General features: G+C 50.0%; 1 protein-coding gene across 6 annotated transcripts in view; it reads left to right on the top strand.

Moving 5' to 3' along the window:
• MARF1 (meiosis regulator and mRNA stability factor 1) overlaps positions 1 to 22,312 on the top strand; it is an 891,622-nt gene that overhangs the window by 608,559 nt on the left and 260,751 nt on the right. For 5 of the 6 annotated variants that reach the window (XM_085632075.1, XM_085632071.1, XM_085632074.1 and 2 more), the window contains one exon: positions 9,152 to 9,379. The exons of the other annotated variant lie outside the window; for it this stretch is intronic. In XM_085632075.1, the coding sequence (XP_085488201.1) occupies positions 9,152 to 9,379 (228 nt within the window). The remainder of the gene's footprint in view (positions 1 to 9,151; positions 9,380 to 22,312) is intronic. 6 annotated transcript variants of the gene reach the window in all.

The raw sequence follows: 22,312 nt of genomic DNA, 5'->3' as shown, positions 1-22,312 counted from the left end.
TTGTGAGCCTCCCCAGACCATTTGCTGCTTTCAGCAACTGGTCCCCACTGGTTCTGCCCCCTCACTTTGGGCTGGAGAACCGGTGGGAAAAACAAGTGAGGGAAAGGTGTGTGCCCACTTCTGCCAACTCCACCCCTCAGGTGAGGGTGGCGAGGTGAAGCACAACTCTGAGTTCCTGCCATCTTGAGGATGGGAGGGACCCAGCCATCACAGACAGGCTCCTGCCCCTCTCCCACCGAAGGGTGGCACGATGGGGAGTGTACCTACCCCAGGGATGGGACCCATTGGTCCCTGCCCTTTACCTACCTGTCACCATAAATCTAGTATTTAGGGAGCACCCTGAACCTTGCGTCCTCCGATCCAGCCAAACAAGAAGAAAAGGACCGAATAGCCGTGCAGCCAGCTCAGGGTGACACCCCCTGACTTGGCCCCAGCCCTACCGGCCTGTCTCCCCTCGAACCTGCTCTTGCGAAATCCCGGTGTCCTGCAGCCAGCAACCTCAAGAACCCCGGAGGACCTGACTGCCTTTACTTCCAAGACTGCTTCACCCGTGAACACCGGATTTTTTCAAAATGCAGCTTCAGGCTCTGGCCATATACTGCGAATCCAGCCCACTCTGCACCCGCCGAACCCAGCCGGAGCTAGAGTAGAAAAACTCAACGAGGAGGTTCCCCCGGCAATTCTGACCCACGATCCGGCAACCCCTGACCTGCCTCAAGCCTCCTGCAGCCTAAATCCAGAAGGCCCCCCTGACCGCGACCCAGAGCTGGAAAGAAGATCCAACCCCAAAAGGCACCTGACGCCCCTCGGCCTTGTGTGCCCAGACCAATGGTGTCTAACCAACCCTTAACTTCCCAACTTACCTCTCGAAGTGGTGGTCGCACCCAGAAGTCCTTCGTCTCCCTTCCTGCAGTGCTTTTGCAAACCGAAGGTTCTCCATTGAAAACAGGGCACCCAACCTCAAAACAGCACCCTGCATCCGGCTGCCCTAGTGCAGCTGAGGGTGCACCTTTGGTGCTAATTGGGTTCTCTATTTGCCCTGACCTAAACTCTAGGAGCTTTGCTCCGACAGCTGTGTCGCCTGCTTGCCAGCAGCCACCAACCAGAGGCCCCCTATCCTCCATAGGATAAAATTGTGCCTCAACAGTCTCACCTTCAGCGGCACTAGGGCTGCTGGGTGCAAACAAAAGTGTATCACTGACCCTGGGGGACCCCTGAGTCTAACCCCAGAACCTTAACTCCCACAGACGATTACTTACCTGTGAACGGATAACCTGTTAGTTCAAGGCATGTGAGCTGCAGATTACAAACTGTACATAGATTGCCATCTGGTGTTGGGCCTGGATGTTTGCAGTTGTTTTTCTTCTTGGAAAGTCTTTGGAAGTCACAAGGTATATACTCCTCCTTTGGATCATACTGCGCATGGGCTTCGGCTCCATCCTCAGATTGTTTTTTTCCGCCATCAGGCTTGGATGTGTTCTTCGCGCTCCTGTTCCGAACCGTTTCCAGTTACAGTTCTCATCGGCGCGCAATCCTTCCCTTCCGCGGTATTGTTCTCGATTGCGATCTCCCCACTCAACGCGACTCATCATTAGACTTCGATTCCAGGGGTCGACGTATGTCTTCGGGCCTACCTCAGCTCCGGTCCTGGCTCATGGAAAGGACTCCATTTAAGAAGTATCCTCGATGTGGGTCCAAATTTCCCCACACCGATCTCCATGAGGTGTGCAACCTTTGCCTCTCCCCTGAACACGAGGCTCGAGACTGTCCGGCGTGCAAATCCTTCCAGTCCAAGAAGACCATTTGGGACCGAAAAGCGAGGAGAACCATGGCACACGTGTCGACTGCAATCCCCAACGACATCTTCGGAGAAGGCGTCGATGTTCCCGAGGACCAGCACACCGAAGAGGGCCTCGTCGGCGCCTCCGAAGCCGACGACATCACTCCGGCACAGAGGGGTGTGAGTACTAACATCGATTCCCACCCTCGACGGCATCGAAAAAGGCTTCGGTCACGCCTTCGCCCTCGGGCCTAGGTATGACCAAAAACACTGCTTCACATACCTCGCTTTCGGGCCCGGTTAAGAAGCCCATCAACCCTTCTGGCAGCTTGGGCTCGAGCCAGCCTGCCATTGGTGCCGAGAAACACTCCGCACCGGCACTGAAGAAGATGGCTTCCTCTTCCTCCTCCGCGCCGAGCTCCACACCGAAGCACTCTGCGCCAAAGACAACCACTAGCTCCTCGGTACCGACACCATCTTTGGAACCGAGCAAAAAATCCAAAGCCATCGACACCCACACCTCGAAGCCGAAAGTCATCTCGGAACCGAGGAAACAACCAGACATCTCTAAACCACACAGTTCAAAACAACAAACTGATGACTCCAAGACTAAAAAACGTACTGCTCCGACACCTTCAGTGCCAACGGATCGACCCCTCACAGAGGAACTCTTTCGGCCCGATCCACTCCAAAAAACACTTATTAAAGACCCTAAAACTGGACATTTGATGCTCAGCATCAAAAAGAGACCGCTGGACAAGCCTGCCCCAGCTCCACCTCCAAAGAGAAGAGACTTTGCTACCTCCCCTTTGAGACTACCCTCACCCCCTCCTCCACCTCCTCCATCTCCTCCACCATCTCATCATTCCCCCACACCCTCTCTGGATGATGACGATGCCTACGAAAACATAGGGGAGGGACCCCATGACCAACCCACAGGGGATCCCACTCCTGCAGACTCCCCAGACCCATGGGACGACTACAACATCCCAGACGTCCCTAACGTCCCGCAGGATGACCTTTACCCTTCAAGACCGTCCCCCCGGAAGACTCTATGGGGTTTAACCAACTGCTCCATAGGGCTGCTCACTACCACGGAGTTGATCTCCATACAGAACCCGTGGAGGAGAACTTCCTCCTAGATACTTTTGATACTACACACAGGGCCACTTCCATTCTGCCCATGCTTAAAGATGTTATCAAACACGCGCCAGAGGTCTTTAAAGACGCGGTCAGAGCCAGGGTCATCAACCCTCGCTTCGAAAAGAAATATAAGGCTGCCCCTACAGACCCCACCTACATCAGAGGGCCCGCACCACTAGACTCCCTAGTAGTCTCCACTGCAAGGAAACGTGCAAACTCCCAGGCATCAGGCGAGGCACCACCACCTGATAGAGTCCAAACTACTAGATGCCTCTGGCAAGCGAACTGCATCCCAGGCTGCCAACGTATGGCGCATTGCAAACACCCAAGCGCTTTTAGCACGATATGACAGGGCACACAATGATGAGCTAGAAGCCATAATGCAACACCTACCTGACAAATACAAAAATAGAGCCAACGAGCTAATCCAGGAGGGTAAAATCATCACCACCTCCATACGCTGCGCCCTCGATGTTGCTGACACAGCCTCTAGGGCAATTAACACCAGCGTCGTCCTCCGTAGGCATGCCTGGGTACGGATTTCGGGTTTTAAACCCAAATTGTAGGCTTCCATCCTCAACCACCCTTTTGACCAAGAACATCTCTTTGGCCCAAACGTTGACGTAGCCCTTGAAACAATGAAGGACACCAATGCGGCAAAGTCTATGGGAGACTTACAGTCACACCCTCCTAGGCGCTCCTTTCGCCGTTCTTCCTTTCGAAGCACCTCTAGAGGCTACTCCTCCGACAGCGCCTCTACTTCCTATAAAGCCCCTACACAATCCACCTTCACTAGGGGTTACCACAGAGGTGGCTACGGGGTAACAACAATAAAGGCAGAGGCAAAACTAATACCTCCCGCTCTGCCTCCACCCCTGCCCCGACCATCCCACTCCAGTCGGGGGCAGACTCCACAATTTCCTTCATGTCTGGCCTACTATCACCTCAGACAAATGGGTAACACAATTCGGTCAGGCTACTGCCTCAAACTAAAATCTATCCCCCCAAACATTCCACCCAAACATGGCCCAATGTCACAGGAACATTCCTCACTTCTGAAACAGGAGGTAATCTCCCTCCTACAAAAGAGTGCGATAGAGCTAGTTCCTACCCACCAACAAAATATGGGAGTTTACTCCCTATATCTTCTCATACCGAAAAGGGACGACACTCTAAGGCTCATCCTGGACCTCAGGCCCCTAAATCACTATATACACTCGGACCCTTTCCACATTGTTGCACTCCAGCAGGTACTTCCCCTGCTCTCCCAAAACGACTTCCTTGCCACCCTAGACCTCAAGGACTCCTATTTCCACATTCCCGTTCACACAGCTCACAGAAAGTTTCTCAGGTTTGTAGTGGACGGTCAACACTATCAATTCAAAGTGCTCCCATTCGGAGTCACCACAGCACCGCGAGTGTTTACCAAGTGCCTAGCGGTCGTGGCAGCACACCTGCGAAGACAACACATCCACGTCTTCCCATACCTGGACGACTGGCTAATAAAAGCCAGCTCATACAACCAGTGTGTACAACACACTCACGCCACTATCCAGCTACTTCACCAACTGGGCTTCACAGTAAACCACACGAAGTCCCATCTGCAACCGTCCCATGTAAAACAATACCTAGGTGCCACTATAGACACCTCAAAAGCGCTAGCCTATCCCAGTCCTTCCAGGATAGCAAGCATTCAGGCTCTACGCGCCAAATTTCAGCCGGAACACTTTTCCAGTTCTAGTGTTCATGCAACTCATAGGAATGATGGCCTCTTGCATATTCATAGTACCTCACGCAAGACACCAGATGCGTCCTCTCCAAGAGTGCTTAGCGCGCCAGTGGAACCAGGCCCAGGGTCAATTGGCAGATCTGGTGTTGGTAGACGGTCGTGCCCATCGCTCTCTGCAGTGGTGGACCACCAAAAACCTTTCCAAAGGGCGACCGTTCCTGGAGCCTGTTCCTCGGATAGTACTGACAGTGGAAGCATCGCTCTCTGGCTGGGGAGCTCACCTACTACATCACACCATGCAGGGCAGGTGGACATCTCAACAAAAGTTGCTCCACATCAACTATCTGGAGTTACTAACCATATTCTTAGCACTAAAGGCATTTCAAACACAGATATCGGGCAAGGCCGTCCTAGTCCGCACAGACAACATGATAGCCATGTACTATATACAGAAACAAGGAGGCACACACTCTCCGCAGGTCTCTCAGCTAGCACAGAGCATATGGAGATGGGCTATACCCCAAAACATCTGTCTCCTAGCCTAACATGTCCCAGGAGTCCAAAACACTATGGTCGATCTGCTGAGCAGACCAACACAACAGATCCACAAGTGGGAACTCCATCCACAAGTTCTTCACCTGTACTTTCAAATGTGGGGGCATCCACAGATAGACCTCTTCGCCACCCACGAAAACGCCAAATGCCCAAGCTTCGCCGCCAGGTATCCACACCCATTGTCCAAAGGCAATGCGATATGGATGAACTGGTCAGGCAAATTTGCGTACGCTTTTTCGCCTCTCCCACTCATTGCATTAGTGGTGCGCAAACTACAGCAACACTCCCTTATTCTCATCCTAGTAGCTCCAACTTGGGCCAGACAACCATGGTACACCACACTGCTGTAACTATCTGTAGTACCGCACCAAAAGTAACACCTCTCTCCACGCCGCTTAACCCAGAACCATGGAGAGATCAGGCACCCGGACCCAGCTCAGCTCAACCTTGCGATCTAGTTCCTGAAATCCTAAAATTTGGTTATCTAAATTTTCCCCCAGACTGTATGAACGTCATTAGAGAAACTAGACGACCTACCACTAGAGCTTGCTACGCAGCCAAGTGGAAACGTTTTTTGGTTTATTGTCACAACCATAACTTCAATCCCTTGTGTCCATTAAACACATTCTAGGCTATTTATTAACCCTACAAAGATGCAATCTAGCCTACATTTCTATTAGACTGCACCTTGCAGCCATAGCAGCTTATCTACAAAACAGGCAACATCTGTCACTCTTTAGAGTACCTGCCATAAAAGCCTTCATGGAAGGCCTCAAACGAATAATTCCCCCCAGAGTGCCACCCTCACCTGTGTGGAACCTAAACATCGTTCTCACAAGACTAATGGGGCCTCCCTTTGAACCTCTGCACAAATGTGAACTTCCATTCCTAATATGGAAGACTGCTTTTCTTGTAGCCATCACTTCCCTCAGAAGAGTCAGTGAGATACAAGCACTCACCATTCAACAACCCTTTCTGCAAATGCACCATAACAAAGTGGTTCTCCGCACTAATCCGAAATTCCTCCCTAAAGTCATTTCTCCCTTTCACCTAAACCAATCTGTGGAACTGCCCATATTCTTTTCGCAGTCACAGACCATTGCAGAAAGAGCTCTCCACACACTAGATGTCAAGCGAGCCTTACTCTACTACATCGAAAGAACTCAACCCTTTCGTAAGAGCAAACAACTGTTCGTGTCTTTCTCACCACCACATAAAGGCAACCCCATCTCCAAGTCTGGGATAGCTAGGTGGATTGTTACATGCTACCACAAAGCAAAACGAACACTAACTGTTCCCCCCCAAAGCCCACTCTACTTGTAAAATAGGGGCTTCCATGGCATTTTTAGGGAACATTCCCTTGGATGACATCTGCAAAGCAGCTACATGGTCTACACCGCACACTTTCACTAAACACTATTGTGTAGATGTGCAAACTAAGCAACAAGCTAGTGTGGGCCAGGCTGTCCTCAAAACACTGTTTCAAACAACTGCAACAGATACTGGTGGTCGCCGCTAGGAGCGAGTACTGCTATATAATCTATGCACAGTGTGTAATCTGCAGCTCACATGCCTCGAACGGAATATGCTACTTACCAGTATGCATCTTTTCTTGGCATGTAGAGCTGCAGATCTACACACGCCCATCTGCCTCCCCAGCTACCTTTATCTGTTCCAGTTTATCTTATTTAGATACAACACACATGGGCATCTTCACTACTTACTACTACGCTCCATCATTTCCCTGCTGGTGAAAAACAATCGGAGGATGGAGCCGAAGCCCATGCGCAGTATGATCCAAAGGAGGAGTCACATACCTCGTGACTTCCAAAGACTTTCCAAGAAGAAAAACAACTGCCAACATCCGGGCCCAACACCCGATGGCGATCTATGCACAGTGTAGATCTGCAGCTCTACATGCCAAGAACAGATGTATACTGGTAAGTAGCATATTCCTTCCTTCATAGGATAACATTGACAATTTTCTTCCAAAAAGTTTCTAAGTGTAGAGTTTTGAAATCTAAAAATATTCTTTAAAAACAGCGCAAATAACCAAAACGTATTTACTCACCTGTTTACAGGTAATGTCCCAGTGCTGAATCCAGGTATCCAGCACTGAGTTAGAAAAGGAACGAGATAAGTTACTTACCTGCAATTTATTGAAAAAGCCTATTTATTCCAAAGTGCTGTATTTGCTAAGTGTTGCAACCTACTGCAGTCCCTGTAAATCAAACAAAGTAAAATTTCCATTGCATTTTCAAACTGTTCTATATCCAGTAATTTATTACTGAAAAGTATTTAATGCTTACTTGTGCCAGGCTTGCTTGGCTCTAAAAATAACAGTATATATTTTAGAAGTCCAGTTCTTGAGTGTGTGAATTTATTTGCTGACTGAGTGTGTACATCAAATGCTTAACATAGTCCCTTGATACTGCCTTACTGCTCAACCACTCTACCACAAATAGAGAGTAAGGTTCAATCTAACTTTAACCTCTGCCTACCTCTGGGGTCACTTGGTCTCTATACACACTACCTCATTTTGGTGTAGTATATATAGAGCCAGTTTCCTACCGTGCACAATCAAATATAGAAAAGGTTTTCAAATGTTTAGTTTTGCTTCTTTATGTATACTTTATTTTAATATATTTTATTTGAATTTGTAAAGCAGCCAAGGATCCCCTGAGTAGGCCTTGTGGACCACCAAGGGTCCTCTAACCACAGGCTAAGATCCTCTGCCCTAAGGTATTCATGAACTGTAGCCTCCCCAAGCCCACTGCAGTAGTGCATGTAAACCAAGCAGCAAGGCCATAAGACAGGTGGAGGGGATGAGCATTCTGGGCCGCTTCCGTTGCACAGGTGGGTGGCAAATGAAAGAAGGTCAACATCGGCATCCTCTTACAAGATTAACAATCTGATCATTAAATTAGCTTTGATCCTTTCTCGTGTGCTGAATGGTCTAGCAATAACACCTTGAGGTCTTCAGTTGGGCAACAAATTTCTTGGCATGGCAAATTAGAAATACAGAGGCTGGGTTCACAGGTGTCTCTGGAATACACTCTGATTACTGTGATGCTTGTGGATGACCAGGTGCCTGGTCTGCTTCATACTTGCGCTTCTATTGCATCACCTTATTGTGAATGCTGGGCACGTTTAAATGGTGCCTTGTGCGAAGCCTTCCCTTTTTAGAAGCAAAAATAACTATTCACTGACAACCAAGGTTTCTTTTTCCTGCCCACTGACAGCCAATACTCCCTTTCCCTGAACATATTCCGGAGTTGCACAACACACTTACTGCAAGCACTACATTTTGGCTAGTTTGGATATGCAGTGAAACAAAGTTTGCCTCATCTACAATGGACATAATTGGTAGTTTTTTTTAAATCCCTGTATCTTTTTGTTGAGAAAAGCGGGAACTGGACATGAGTAAATAAATCTACTCCTCCGGTTGCAGCTTTTTGTGCGGTTTCTCTTGTTTCTTTCCATTCGTTCCCACAGCCCACATCTAATTTAGCATCCTCGTGGTCAGCAGTGGCTAAGAATCCAAGTAGTTGGAGATAATATATGTAGAGACTGTGGATCAGTGGTGAGAAAAAGTGACACTTGTATCTAACCTTGCGTTGTTTAACGTCAACTAATTTTCCAATACTATTCACTTGGCTGGAGGTGGCTGTACACATTCGTGAACCCTAAGTACAGATGTTACCATAATAGGTCAGTAACATGCATTTACGCTGACTAGAAAGGTTATCTTCTTCCTCTGCACTAATTTGTCTGTATGGGACTGATACTCCATACATCTCTTATTCCTGCCAACACTTGCAATAGAGTAGACAGGTGATATAACCATCTAATCCATCTAAAATGCTTTTGAGTCAATGTTTTTGAACTTGTCATTGCTCTGATTAGTAAAATTTTCCTAAAATTGATGTAACTTTACTCTTTAGGTTTTAGAATGTGGGGAGGAGAAAATTCTAACGCTGACTGAAATGGAGCGCCTCAAAGCCTTAGCTGCCCAGTTTGTTAAGCTTCTTCGATCACAAAAAGACAACTGCCTTATGATGTCAGATTTATTGACCGAATATGGTAAAACGTTTGGCTACACATTACGCCTCCACGACTATGATGTTAGTTCAGTTCCAGCGCTAATGCAGAAACTGTGCCATGTAGTGAAGGTAAAACTTTTGAAGCTAGAATGTCAATTGAGTATGTGTTGTGAACTGTAATGCAATTTTATGTAGTTTAAAATGGTAACTGCGGGAAATGTTTGGCAACTGTCTGTTTTGCTAATTTGATGCAACCATTAGTACATATTTTTTCTGATCTAGATTTCTAAATGCAGACTGCTCACCATAGAATATTAACAGGCATCAGTCTGGATCTAGAAAATCTTCAGCAATACTTTAGCATGCCAGTAGGTGGTGGTATTAGGATAGGTGTCATTGGCGTCAGAAGTAATGTCACAGTGCCTATATGGGCATTATCCAGCGCACTGAAATTACTTTTATTCTGCGCCAACAGTGTGGATCCAGAGAGCTACCTCAGTCATTTTTTGACCAAGCTTTTAAACTTTGTGGACATTTCTGAGCTTTGCTCCCAGTGTGCTAGGACATGTCCCCTGCCAAACCTTCAGGGTTCAAGTCGTGCATGGACTGCCACAAGACAATGTCTGGGTCTGATCTGCACTTGGTTTGTCTCTGGTACCTTGGGTCAGGACAAGATGCCAAGGCCTGCGTTGACTGCTGGTCGATACATGTGAAGGTCATTGGCAAACTGTAGTTGAAGCTCCTGGCAGTGAGGGAAAAGAAGGCTTCATGCTGTTTTCAGTCATGTGGACAATCTCGGCCCGTTCCCATGGACTATCATCTTCCCGCTCTAAGACCTTATCACCAAAGTCGCTCAAGTCTAAAAAGCACAAGAAGCAATATTCTAAGTGCGTTTTCGCTTCACATTCTTAACATTGTGCACTTCCAGTACCCACTCCTGCCCTCCCTGTGGAGCTGGCTTCAGGGCTCGCTCTGCGCCCCCCCAAGTTTCCTGGTGGCAGAGTGATTCTTGCTTAGATCAAATATATTTATGATGGCATGCATGCCATCTTTGAACTACAGACTTGCTCTGAGTGGGCCTTCGGACCCCACCAAGCCGAAAGGTGTTCTTGCTGGCTTATCATTGGCAGGCTCACCCTCAACGCCAGCCAGATCTGCCCTTGGCCCAAAGCTGCAACGGGTGCCTCCATTCACCCTGACTCCATCCCTCCCGGTGCCATCTCTGTGCAAAAGTTTCAGGATCCAGTCTGACACCTGGAGGTATTCAAAAGATGAGGAATCTACGAAAGTCTCTACCAGAAAAAGGCGTTACTGAAGGTAGGTAACTTGTTCTGTACCAGCCTCTGCTTTCATCTGATTAATTAAAAAAAGCATTTGCTGGGTCAATAGGTTTGATGCTTGTATGGCTTGTGAATCGGGGTTGTTTGCGCCAACAAACATCAAGCCTTCTGGCTTTGCCAGTACTTGTTTGGCCTGGACCTGACTTGGCACTTCGGGCTGGACTTGTTCCCATTGTAGCAGGGTCAGGCTGATTAGGATATGGTTGTCAAAACTGTGGTGGCACGGTGGTTGGAAAAATATGCAGTGGCACGTGGCCAGAGCTATTGCCAATGGCTGAGAATAATTCAAGCATTCCATCAAACACCTTGTTTTTGTTGCCCTTCAGCACTGGGGACCGAAAGCTGGCAAAATGGTTTAAAAATGGATGAGCAGGAAGAAAAGTTTGCTTTCTTTTCTGTAGCGTCCGTTTTTCAGATACTTTTGTCAGCGCTCACTCCTCAGTAATGCCTTGCTGCTCATCAACTGGTTTCAGATGTAAACAGTCTCTCATGCATTCCAGTATAGGAAGAAGGTCACACTCAGACAGCTAGTAGATTAACAGTGAGTCTAAAATACTCCGGTGAGCTGATAAAAATGTAATAGACAATGTCTTAAGCCAGTAACTGAAAGCTCCAGAGCAAAATAAGCCATTTTCCGAAGGAGGCTTAACTATAGCTACTTAACGTAAGTGTGGAATATAATGTTTGTCATGACTGGTGCAAGCGTCTTACACATCAAATCTATAAAGAATGCAGATATGAAAGTTAATTTGAGTGTATTGTAAAAATGCGAATATTGGGCCTGAATTTTGGGGTACACCTGTATTTTGCATTTGCAACACTACCTCCTTCTCCCTCTTACTGAATTCCTTCAATTTCTATTTGGTTAATACTGTTTGGAATAGAAGAGAATCTACTGTTATGGAAAAACACTTTTTCCCTTGGCTACAGGTCCAAATTCTGTATGTTATGGTGTACCTGCGGTGGCTTATGTGGACCTGATACTTAAGTCTGGGCTTTTTTATATTCCATATAATAAACCAGTTCATTTAATATTCTGCACATGCATCATTAGACAGTTTCTGATTACCAACATCCACCACCCATCCTTTGTAATCAGCACTGGAGGGAAAGGAGGTGGAATTAGAGGCTTACATGGACCATTTTGGGCTGGTTCTTGTGACCGAAATAATTTCTTACTCTTCGTTTTTGCACATGACTGGCAGAATGGAAGGCTGAGGGAGTATTAGGGGTTCCTATGTGTAGGAAGCTGGCTCGCTACATAGTGCACTAAAACGAAGTACACTGTGTAGAGAATCCAGACAACCCTTAATAGTTTACAGAGGCTTGCTTTAGCGATCCTGAAAGTGCTCGATCAGTGGTAGTGTGGGTGAGCAGCTTTAAGCTTATCATACACGAGTGTTGAGCTTTTAGTTGAACACAGTCAAAAAATGGGGGACACAGTAGATGGACAAATCCGACCCTAGCGACACATATTTTTATATCGTTTTAGTTGCCAAGAGCTTTGTGGTTATGTAAGTACTTTTTAACCCCTTCGCTGTTAGGCCTCCCCCCGTGCTAAGCCTTTGGGCTATTTGGGGTAGTGCGCGCTTAGGCCCCTGTAACTTTTTAACCACATAAGGTATCCACGCTAAATTTGCGTCCTTTTCTTCCAATACCATGGGGATTCTAGAGGTACCCAGGGGTTGTGGATTCTCCTGGAGGGGTCCCAGAAATTAGCCAAAATACAGTAAAAGTTTGTTTTGGGGGGGCTTGCAAATAAAAGCGTCTGAGGTTTTCCCTGCAAATGGTATCAAAAAAGGGGCTGTGGGGCTGAAATCGCCATTTCCCCAGCTTCTAGGGAATGACAGACCTTTGTTAGAAAACCAACATTTTTTACAGTTTTGGCATTTTTCTGGGACCTAGCCTATTTTCGCTATTTTTTGTGCTTTCAATCTCCTTCCAGGTAATGGTAGAAATGAGTGTGAAAGCAATAATGGATCCTTGAAAGCTATACATTTTAGAAAAGTAGACAACATTCTGAATTCAGCAAGGGGTCATTTGTGTAGATCCATCAAGGTTTCTTTATAGAAACTAACAGTTAAATATAGGAAAAATTGAAAATAAGTTGAAAAAAACAGCCTTTTGTGTCAACGTTTTTACCTGTAACTTCTAATTATGGCAGTTCTTTGAAAGCAATATACTGTTACATCCGCTGGACCTTCCTGGTTGTGGGGATATATAGGACTTGTAGGTTCACCAAGAACCCGACGAACCCAGAGTCAAAAACTGAGCAGCAATTTGCAATGGCTTTTTATTATGTACCGGGTATATAGCAATAATTGTGGGAAAATGTTTACATGGAAAAATTGGTATGAAAGACGCTTATGTATTTCTGAAATGGGAACAAATTATAGAGTTAAACAGTACATATTTGTACATTTTCGAAATTGGGAATACTCCTACTAGCATGAGAATTATTGGTCATTTTTCAAAATGACTTCTTTTTTACACAGTCTTTCACTTGGAAGGCAGAAATGCATCAATAATCAATAGATAATAACAGTTGCTTTACAAATCTGAATTACTCTAAGTCTCCCGATTAAAAATGGTACCTCACTTGTGTGGGTAGGCATAGTCCCCACGACAGGAAATGGCTCAAAACCCTACTTGAACACACCACATTTTCACAATGAAAATGTACCCTTTTTTTGCGAAGTGTCTCGTTGTACTTTTTTAACCCTAGCTCTGCCGGCACCTAGGGAAACCTTGCAAACCTATACATTTTTGAAAACTAGACACCCAGGGGAATCCAGGATGGGGTGACTTGACTGAATCCCACCAGGTTCTGTTACCCAGAATCCCTTGCAAATCTGAAAAATTGTCAAAAAAACACATTTTCCCCACATTTTTATGTTGGAAAGTTCTGGAATCTGCGTGGATCCACATATTTACACCCACCCTGCGTTCCCCAAAGTCTTACGAGAAAAATGGTACCTCACTTGTGTGGGTCAGCCTAGTGCCTGTGACAGGAAACGGCGCAAAACGCAACGTGGTCACACCTCAATTTCGCAGTGAAAAATGACCCTTTTTTGGCAAAGTGCCTAGCTGTAGTTTGTGAATCCTAGCTTTGCCGGCACCTAGGGAAACCTCACAAACACACACATTTCTGAAATTTAGACACCCGGGGGCTTCCAGGGAGGTATGGCTTGTGTGGATCCCCCAACGTTTCCTTACCCCCAGGTCTCCCGATAAAAATTTTGCCTCACTTGTGTGGGAGGCCCAAGTACCCGCGACAGGCAAGGGCCCAAAAAATTTTTTGATAGGGCCTCCCACACAAGTGAGGCACCATTTTTACTGGGACCCCTGGGGGAACGCTGGGTGGTGGGAAATTTGTGTGAGCCCGGTGATGCCACAACTTTCCAACACAAATTTGTGAAAAAAGTGATTTTTTTTTTCCAGCTAAAATTGAAGTTTGCAGGGGATTCTGGATAAGAAAACGTTGGGGGATCTGCGCAAGCCATACCTCTCTGAAAGCCCCCGGTGTCTAGTTTTCAGAAATGTGTGGGTTTGGCAGGTTTCCCTAGATGGCTGCCGAGCACGGGGCCAATAACCCAGGTGACCCCCCCCCTTGCAAAACTAGATCATTTTGACATAATTAGTTGTTTATTTCTGCAGCGTGAGAATTTTTGCACAATATTGCAAGGGAAATGTGACAGACATTTTGAGGTTTGCAGGACATTGTGGATAAAATAACTTGTTGGAATTCACAAGAGAGACCTCACCATGTACTCCCATGGGTTTACGACAATATCTCCAGTTGGTAGGTTATTCTTAGATGGAATGTACACCTTGGCGGAGAGACTAAAAAGACAGAATCTGAAAGAAACACGTTAGTTAGATTCCTCACCTTAGAATATCCCCAGGCGTCAGACTGGATCCGGAAGATTTTTCGTCAGCAATACCCCTTGCGCGTCGCTAGGCGTCGTCTGCGGCTCCGCGTCCGTCGTCGGCGTCGTGCGCCGGAATGACGTCGTCGGAGTACTTAGACGCCGCCCTCGCGCGCTGACGTCAGTTCTTCTTTTTTCCGCGCCAGTAAGCGCAGATCCGGGAGAGCTACCCCTTTTAGTCTTTTTTGACTAAATCTTTTTTGATAATTTTTGATCCTTGTCTGTCGACATCTGGTGCCGGTAGGATGCCTGGGTTCAAGGCTTGCGAGGATTGCCATCGACTGATGTCGGTGACCGACCACCACCGCCGGTGCCTCTACTGTTTAGGCCCCGACCACGACGCGGAGTCGTGCTCCGATTGCCAGGCCCTGACTTCGAAGGCTCGGCGGGAGCGGTCCCGCAAGCTTCTCGAGCTTCGCCACTCGGCTCCGTGTCGTGCGCGATCCCGGTCCAGGAGGAGGTCCAAGGATCGCTCGCGGAGCCCTAGCCGACGCCACCATCGATCGTCGGGCTCCAAGTCGTCGGGTAAGTCCAAACGCTCTAAGAAGTCCAAGCGGCGACATCGCTCTTCGGACTCCCCTCGCCGGTCGCGCGACTCGGCCGAGGGTCCAAGTGGTTCCACCCCCGCGGCTCCGGCGGAGCCGCAGGCGCCGCGCCCTTCCCCATACCCTCCGGTCCCTGGGACTAACGCGACGCCGGCGGAGGTCAGTACCTTCCTCTCGGCCATGAGGAGCCTGGCCCCGCCGTCGACGCCCGCTGGCGCGCCTTCGGGCCCCGCGGACTCGACTGGGCGACCTTGCCTGCCGGCGGCTTCGGCCCCGGCGCCGTCGACGACTCCGGTCTCGACGCCGCAGGTCCCCGCGGGGCCCATACCTGGGCCCCCGTCGACGCCGGTTGACCTAACCACTCCTCCGCCGGCGCATGAACCACCGACGCCGCCGGCGCAGACGCCTACACCTCCGGTGCTGCCGACGCCGCCGCCTTTGGTGCCGACTCCGGACGGCGTCCAACCCCAGTTTAGCCCTATTCCGGACCCGGCGCCGCAACGGCGTCGACCGACGCCGCGTCCGGCGCCGCTTGAGACCTATCATCTCTACAGTCCGGCTCCGATCATTCCTCCTGTTTATCAGGAATCGGACGACGGGGGCGACTGGGAGGGGTTTGAGGACCCTATGGCTGTTCAGTCGCAGCTTTCACAGGACTGGGCAGATGAACTGGGGGAGGCCAGTGGTCTTGATACATCGCCAGACACTGGATTCACTTCTCCTCCGACTGTGGCTTCGGAGGAGGGTGCAGCATTTTCTGTGGTGCTGCGCAAGGCGGCCGCAGCCCTTGGGCTCGAGCTGCCTGCCATGGCTGTGAGGACTAACATCCTCACTGAGGTGCTTCAAACCGCAGCAAGCTCCACTGAGCCTCTGCTGCCGTTCAATGAGGCCCTCACTGACGTTCTGCAGGGCACCTGGTCCAAGCCCTCCACAGTTCCTCCTGTGGATAGGAACGTTGCCAGGCGCCACCGCCCTGCTCCGGGTGACCCCAGTTTCCTGTCCCAACACCCCACCCCCGAGAGTCTGGTTATCCAGGCCTCTACCTCCCAATCCTCCTTCCCGACCGCTCCGCCGGACCGGGATTCCAAGAGACTCGATCAGTTTGGCAAGAAACTGTTCTCGTCCCTTAGTTTGGGCCTGCGGTCTTTAAACACCGCCTGTCTCTTGGACCGTTATTCCCATTCTCTGTGGGATACGGTGGAGGACGTGCTGCCCCTGTGTCCGGAGGAGGTCCGGACACGTCTTACCCAGGCTTTGGCCGATGGGAGGGATGCAGCGCGGCACGCCATACGATGTGGGCTTGACACCACGGACTCGCTGGGTCGGGCGATTTCCACCACGGTGGCGCTCCGCCGCCACGCCTGGATGCGGTCCACGTCATTTTCCGGGGATGTCCAGAACACCCTCATGGACATGCCCTTTGATGGCACTCGCCTGTTTGGTGAGAAGGCGGACAGTGCGCTGAACCGCTTTAAGGACTCCCGGGCTACGGCCAAGTCCTTGGGCCTCTCGGCTCCGCGGGCGCACACCTCCGCTTTTCGCCCCTTTCGTGGCCAAGGAAGGGGCGCCTCCTCACGTCCGCCCAGCCACCAGCCGCAGAACCAACCTGCGCGCGGACGTGGTTTCCGCCGTGGCGGATCTGGAGGACGACGTGGTCAGCCCACATCCACCCCGGCAGCATCCGCCTCAAAGCCTTCCTAGTCCGAGCTTTCAGGCCCATTCCACGCCAGTGGGCGGCAGAGTTCGCCATCACCTGCTCCACTGGCGGTCCATTACATCGGACAGGTGGGTGCTGCAAATCGTCCGAAGGGGCTACTCCCTCCCCTTCGAGACGACCCCTCCAGCCATGCCACCGCAGCACCACCGTATCTCGGGGGATCATTTGAATCTTCTCCGCGAGGAAGTTTCGGCCCTCTTGGCCAAGGGGGCCGTCGAGCGCGTTCCGAGTCCAGAAGTAGGTCGTGGTTGTTATTTCCACTACTTTCTGGTTCCCAAGAAGGGCAAAGGGGGCCTACGCCCCATCTTGGACCTCCGGAACGTCAATGCCTTCCTCCGAAAGGAAAGGTTCAAGATGTTAACCTTGGCTCAGGTTCTAGCTGCCCTAGACCCCGGAGACTGGATGGTAGCGTTGGACTTGCAGGACGCATATTTCCATATCCCCGTCCTGCCGGCCCACCGGCGTTACCTGCGGTTCACGGTGGGCCACGAGCATTTTCAGTTTACCGTGCTCCCCTTCGGCCTCACCAGTGCCCCTCGGGTGTTCACGAAAGTGATGGCGGTGGTCGCAGCTCATCTGCGCAGATCAGGGGTTCCAGTCTTCCCCTATCTCGACGACTGGTTGTTGAAGGCGGGCTCGCCCCAGGCAGTCGTCTCCCACCTCCAGACTACGGCGGATCTCCTGCATTTGCTGGGATTTTCCATCAACGTGCCGAAGTCACACCTGAGTCCCTCTCAAAAGCTCCTCTTCATCGGAGCAGTTCTCGATTCGGCGCAGTTCCGGGTCTATCCACCGGAACAGCGGGTCCGGGATATACAGGCCCTGATTCCCATCTTTCGGCCTCTATCCTGGGTTTCGGTCAGGCTAGTGTTGCGGCTTCTGGGGCTGATGGCCTCCTGCATCCTACTAGTGCATCACGCCAGGCGGCGCATGCGGGCTCTGCAGTGGGACCTGAAGTTTCAGTGGGCCCAGCATCACGGCAACCTGTCCGACCATGTCTTGATCTCGGAGGGCACTGCACAACAGTTGCAGTGGTGGCTCACGGACCGCGATTGGGTCATGGGCAGGAGCCTCTCCCTTCCCCAACCGGAGCATGTCGTAGTGACGGATGCGTCCCTCCTGGGCTGGGGTGGCCATATGGGAGAGGCGGAGATCAGAGGCCTCTGGTCTCCGGCGGAGTCTCGTCTCCACATCAACCTGTTGGAGTTGAGAGCGATCCGACTTGCACTGAAAGCCTTCCTTCCCTCTGTCAGGGGCAGTGTCGTGCAGGTGTTCACGGACAACACCACCGCCATGTGGTATTGCAACAAACAGGGCGGGGTGGGGTCGTGGACCCTTTGTCAGGAGGCTCTGCGCCTCTGGACGTGGCTGGAACACCAGGGCGTCACCCTAGTGGTTCAACATCTGGCGGGCTCTCTGAACGCCAGAGCGGACGAACTCAGCCGCCGGTGCATAATGGATCACGAATGGCGTCTGAACTCTGAAGTGGCGCAAGGTCTCTTTCTGCAGTGGGGAGAGCCTTGGTTAGATCTATTCGCCACCGAAGAGAACGCGCAATGTCAGCAGTTCTGCGCGTTGGAATTTCCAAGGCGGCACTCGCTCGGCGACGCTTTTCGTCACGAGTGGAGTTGCGGTCTGTTGTACGCCTTTCCGCCTATACCACTTCTGCCCAGAGTGCTGAAGAAGATCTGGCACGACCGGGCCCAAGTCATCTTGGTGGCTCCGGATTGGGCACGAAGGTACTGGTATCCCGAGCTACTCAGTATGTTGACCGATCCCCCGATACGTCTGCCCCTTCGGGAGGATCTTCTGTCGCAGCAGCAGGGGACGGTCCTCCACCCGAACCTGTCCAGCCTCCACCTCCATGCGTGGAGATTGAGCGGCGGCAGTTGATGCCATTTGACTTGCCTCCTGAAGTCTGTGATATCATTCTGGCAGCCAGGCGTCCCTCCACAAAGACGGTATACGCCTGCCGGTGGAACAAATTTGTGGCATGGTGCACAGCAAAGGCTGTGGATCCCCTTTCCGCCCCTCTTTCTGAGGTTCTTCTCTTTCTTCTTTCTCTGGCCCAGCAGGGCTCTGCCCTGGGCACCCTGAAAGGTTATCTTGCTGCCATCTCCGCCTTCTTGCGGCTTCCTGATCAGCCTTCTCTTTTCAAGTCCCCTGTGGTTACACGCTTTCTGAAAGGCATTACTCACACGTTCCCTCCTGTCCCTTTTGTAATGCCTCAGTGGGACTTGAATCTGGTCTTGACATTCCTGATGTGCGCTCCCTTCGAGCCTCTTCACAATTGTCCTCTTCGTCTGCTGACGCTTATGACTGCTTTTCTGGTAGCCATCACCTCGGCTAGATGGGTGAGTGAGCTCCAGGCTTTATCTTCAAAGCCTCCTTTTCTGTCTGTTCATCCGGACAAGGTTGTCCTTCGGCCTCGTCCCTCCTTTCTTCCGAAAGTGGTGACTCCATTTCATCTTGGGCAGTCTGTCACCTTGCCCACCTTCTTTCCGCCTCCGCATCCTTCCAAAGAGGAAGAGAGGCTCCACCGTATGGACCCAAAACGTGCGCTCTCCTTTTATCTGGACCGCACAAAACAGTTCCGGGTGGACGACCAGCGTTTTGTTGGGTACGTGGGCGCTAAGAAGGGGAAAGCTGTGCACAAACGGACCATCTCTCGGTGGGTCGTTTTGTGTATCAAAATTTGCTATTCTTTGGCAAAAAAGGACCCTCCTGTTGGGCTGCGCGCCCATGCTACTCGGGCCACAGCGGCTACTACTGCTTTGGGACGGGGAGTCCCTTTGCAGGACATCTGTCAGGCGGCGACGTGGGCTTCGTTACACACGTTTGCCAGGCATTATTGCCTTGACAGCCAAGTCCGGAGGGATGGCTTCTTTGGCCGTTCTGTCCTCCAGGACTTTCTGGTGTGATCTTGGTTCGCAGACCCACCACCGGGGATGGTATTGCTTGGGTATCTATTCTAAGGTGAGGAATCTAACTAACGTGTTTCTTTCAGATGAACAAGTTACTTACCTTCGGTAACGATGTATCTGTAAGAAACATTAGTTAGTTAGATTCCTCACCGACCCACCCATCCTCCCCGTTCTGCGAACTGACATCTAGGGTTAAGGTTGTCCTTTTCAGGCCCCTAGATTTTATTTTTGGCACCAGTGTCGGTCTTTGCATGGCTCTGCGTTCCTGGCGCGGAAAGCTATGTACAAGAACTGACGTCAGTGCGCGAGGGCGGCGTCTAAGTACTCCGACGACGTCATTCCGGCGCACGACGCCGACGACGGACGCGGAGCCGCAGACGACGCCTAGCGACGCGCAAGGGGTATTGCTGACGAAAAATCTTCCGGATCCAGTCTGACGCCTGGGGCTATTCTAAGGTGAGGATTCTAACTAACTAATGTTTCTTACAGATACATCGTTACCGAAGGTAAGTAACTTGTTCTTCCTGCACAGCCATCTATTCCTCAAACACACACACATACTGGTTGGATTTGGCGCGAGGGCGATTGATGGTTCAGTATATAAAATTTTATTAACAAGAGATTTCACAAAAATGAAATGCACTGTCAATTAAATGGACAAAAAACCGAACCAGTGACTCGCAGCTCGTGAGCTGTAAAGCCATGGCAAGGCACCAACCGCTTTACAGGCCATTCATACACCTTTCGTACGTGATACAAGACCATTCACACCACCAGGCACGAAACCAACACATCACAACATTCACAAAAAGGGACAAGGTACACCGTGCTTCAGAAAGACAAAAAAGACTAATATTACTGCACAGCCATCTAATCCTCAAGCGCACACACATACTGGTTGGATTTGGCACGAGGGCGATTGATGGTTCAGTATATACAATTGTATTAGCAAGTGATTTCACAAAAATGAAATGCACTGTTAATAATTGAAAGGACGAGAAACTGAACCATTGACTCGCAGCTCGTGAGCTGTAAAGCCACGACAAGGCACCAACCTCTTTATAGTCCATTCATACACCTTTCATACGTGTGACACATACAAATCATTCACACAGCCAACCGCGGGCCCATCACATTACAACACTCACACGATATCTGGGAGGATGAGACGGACATGACCCACACACGTTGCCGTCAGCGTCACCTGATTCACGGATGTCCCGCCCACAAGAGGAGACATTCTGGAGAGGAATGGCCGCGGTAATGCTGCTGTTGTGTTCCGATTACTAAAGGGCTCCCAGACTGTTAAGCCCACTAAGGCGAGCGCGTGAGAGGCGAGAAACGGAGGAAAACGGAAGACTGGACGAGCTGGGACGGAGTGGGGACGGAGTGGGGACGGAGTGGGGACGGAGTGAGAAGACAAATGAGGTACTGGCGCCGATATCGGCAGAGCGGAGCTCGTGTACGTCTGAAGAGGAGAAAGGGGTGAATGAAACGAGCAGCAGGCGGTAAGCGCCGCTGAGACGTGGTATGCCAATGAGACGGGGGGGTGCTTGGTGATTTTGCGTGAATCTTCTTGACTGGCTGTCCTGGCTGTTCTGGTGGAGGATAAGAGAGACCCGGCTCAAGGCCAGGCCAGCACACCAAATACGCCAGTATATGCCGATATACCCCCCAAGATTCAAGGAAAAACAAGGTGAGACAAAGCATCTAAAACCCACTTGTGTCCCAGCTGTTACCTGGACATTATATCTAGTAGTGCCCGATAGAAGAAAAAGAGACCCTCAGTTGTTAATCTCCCGCATCGGCTATTAGTATCTGTATAATTTTCGACGTGCTGGAACAAGGAAAGAAGGGTAAAGGGAGCTCTTGCCTATTGTCTTCTATCCCCCTTTTCTTTGCATTGAAAGGAAAAGACTCCCTTATTGCACCATTGTTTGCTATTGCCTATTGCTTATTGTTACGTGCGTGCAGTCTGCTGCTCATAGTCATCTACTTCGCTCCTTGCTGTAGTCTAAGGAAGATAAAAGAAGATGTCGGTAGTCTTAAAGGCAGCGGCAAAATTGCGGAATAAACAATCTAAGGCTGGGACAGGAAAGGATTTTTTTAAATCCGGTCAATTACCATCAACGCCAGCTTTAGCACCCAAAGGTGCTAAGAGAGGTAGACTGAATGCTCAGCAGAGAATGGATTTAAAAGTTAAAGCGCTAGCATTGGTTGAGAAAAATAAACTACCTGAACAGAGTGATTTTGATAAAACTTTGGAGGAGGAGGAGGAGGATGAAGGAGAGGAGACTCTATCTGATCTTTCAGCCGATTTAAGTATGTTGGCTGTGGGTGGGGAAGAAAGAGGTGGAGTAGAGGATGTACCGAGCAGAGAGAACGATAGTTTGGCAAATTCAAAACAATATCCTCTCTTCGGCAGGCCCCCCCACGATACGGGGAAAACCTACTAGCACGCCGCAGCCAAATCAGGAAGAGCAAAAGGCGGAAGGTGAAATATACCTACAGGATGTGCAGGATATGCAGGGACAGAAAACGTCACCCATCTCTGCCCTTGTGCATGCCCCTTCAGCGCAAGTCATAAACCCACAGCCCATACTGAGA

Source organism: Triturus cristatus, chromosome 10, assembly GCF_964204655.1.
Source record: "Triturus cristatus chromosome 10, aTriCri1.1, whole genome shotgun sequence".
NCBI classification, from domain to species: Eukaryota; Metazoa; Chordata; class Amphibia; order Caudata; family Salamandridae; genus Triturus; species Triturus cristatus.
The sequence above is the reverse complement of the archived record's forward strand: the minus strand, read 5'-3'. Positions and strand labels throughout refer to the sequence as shown.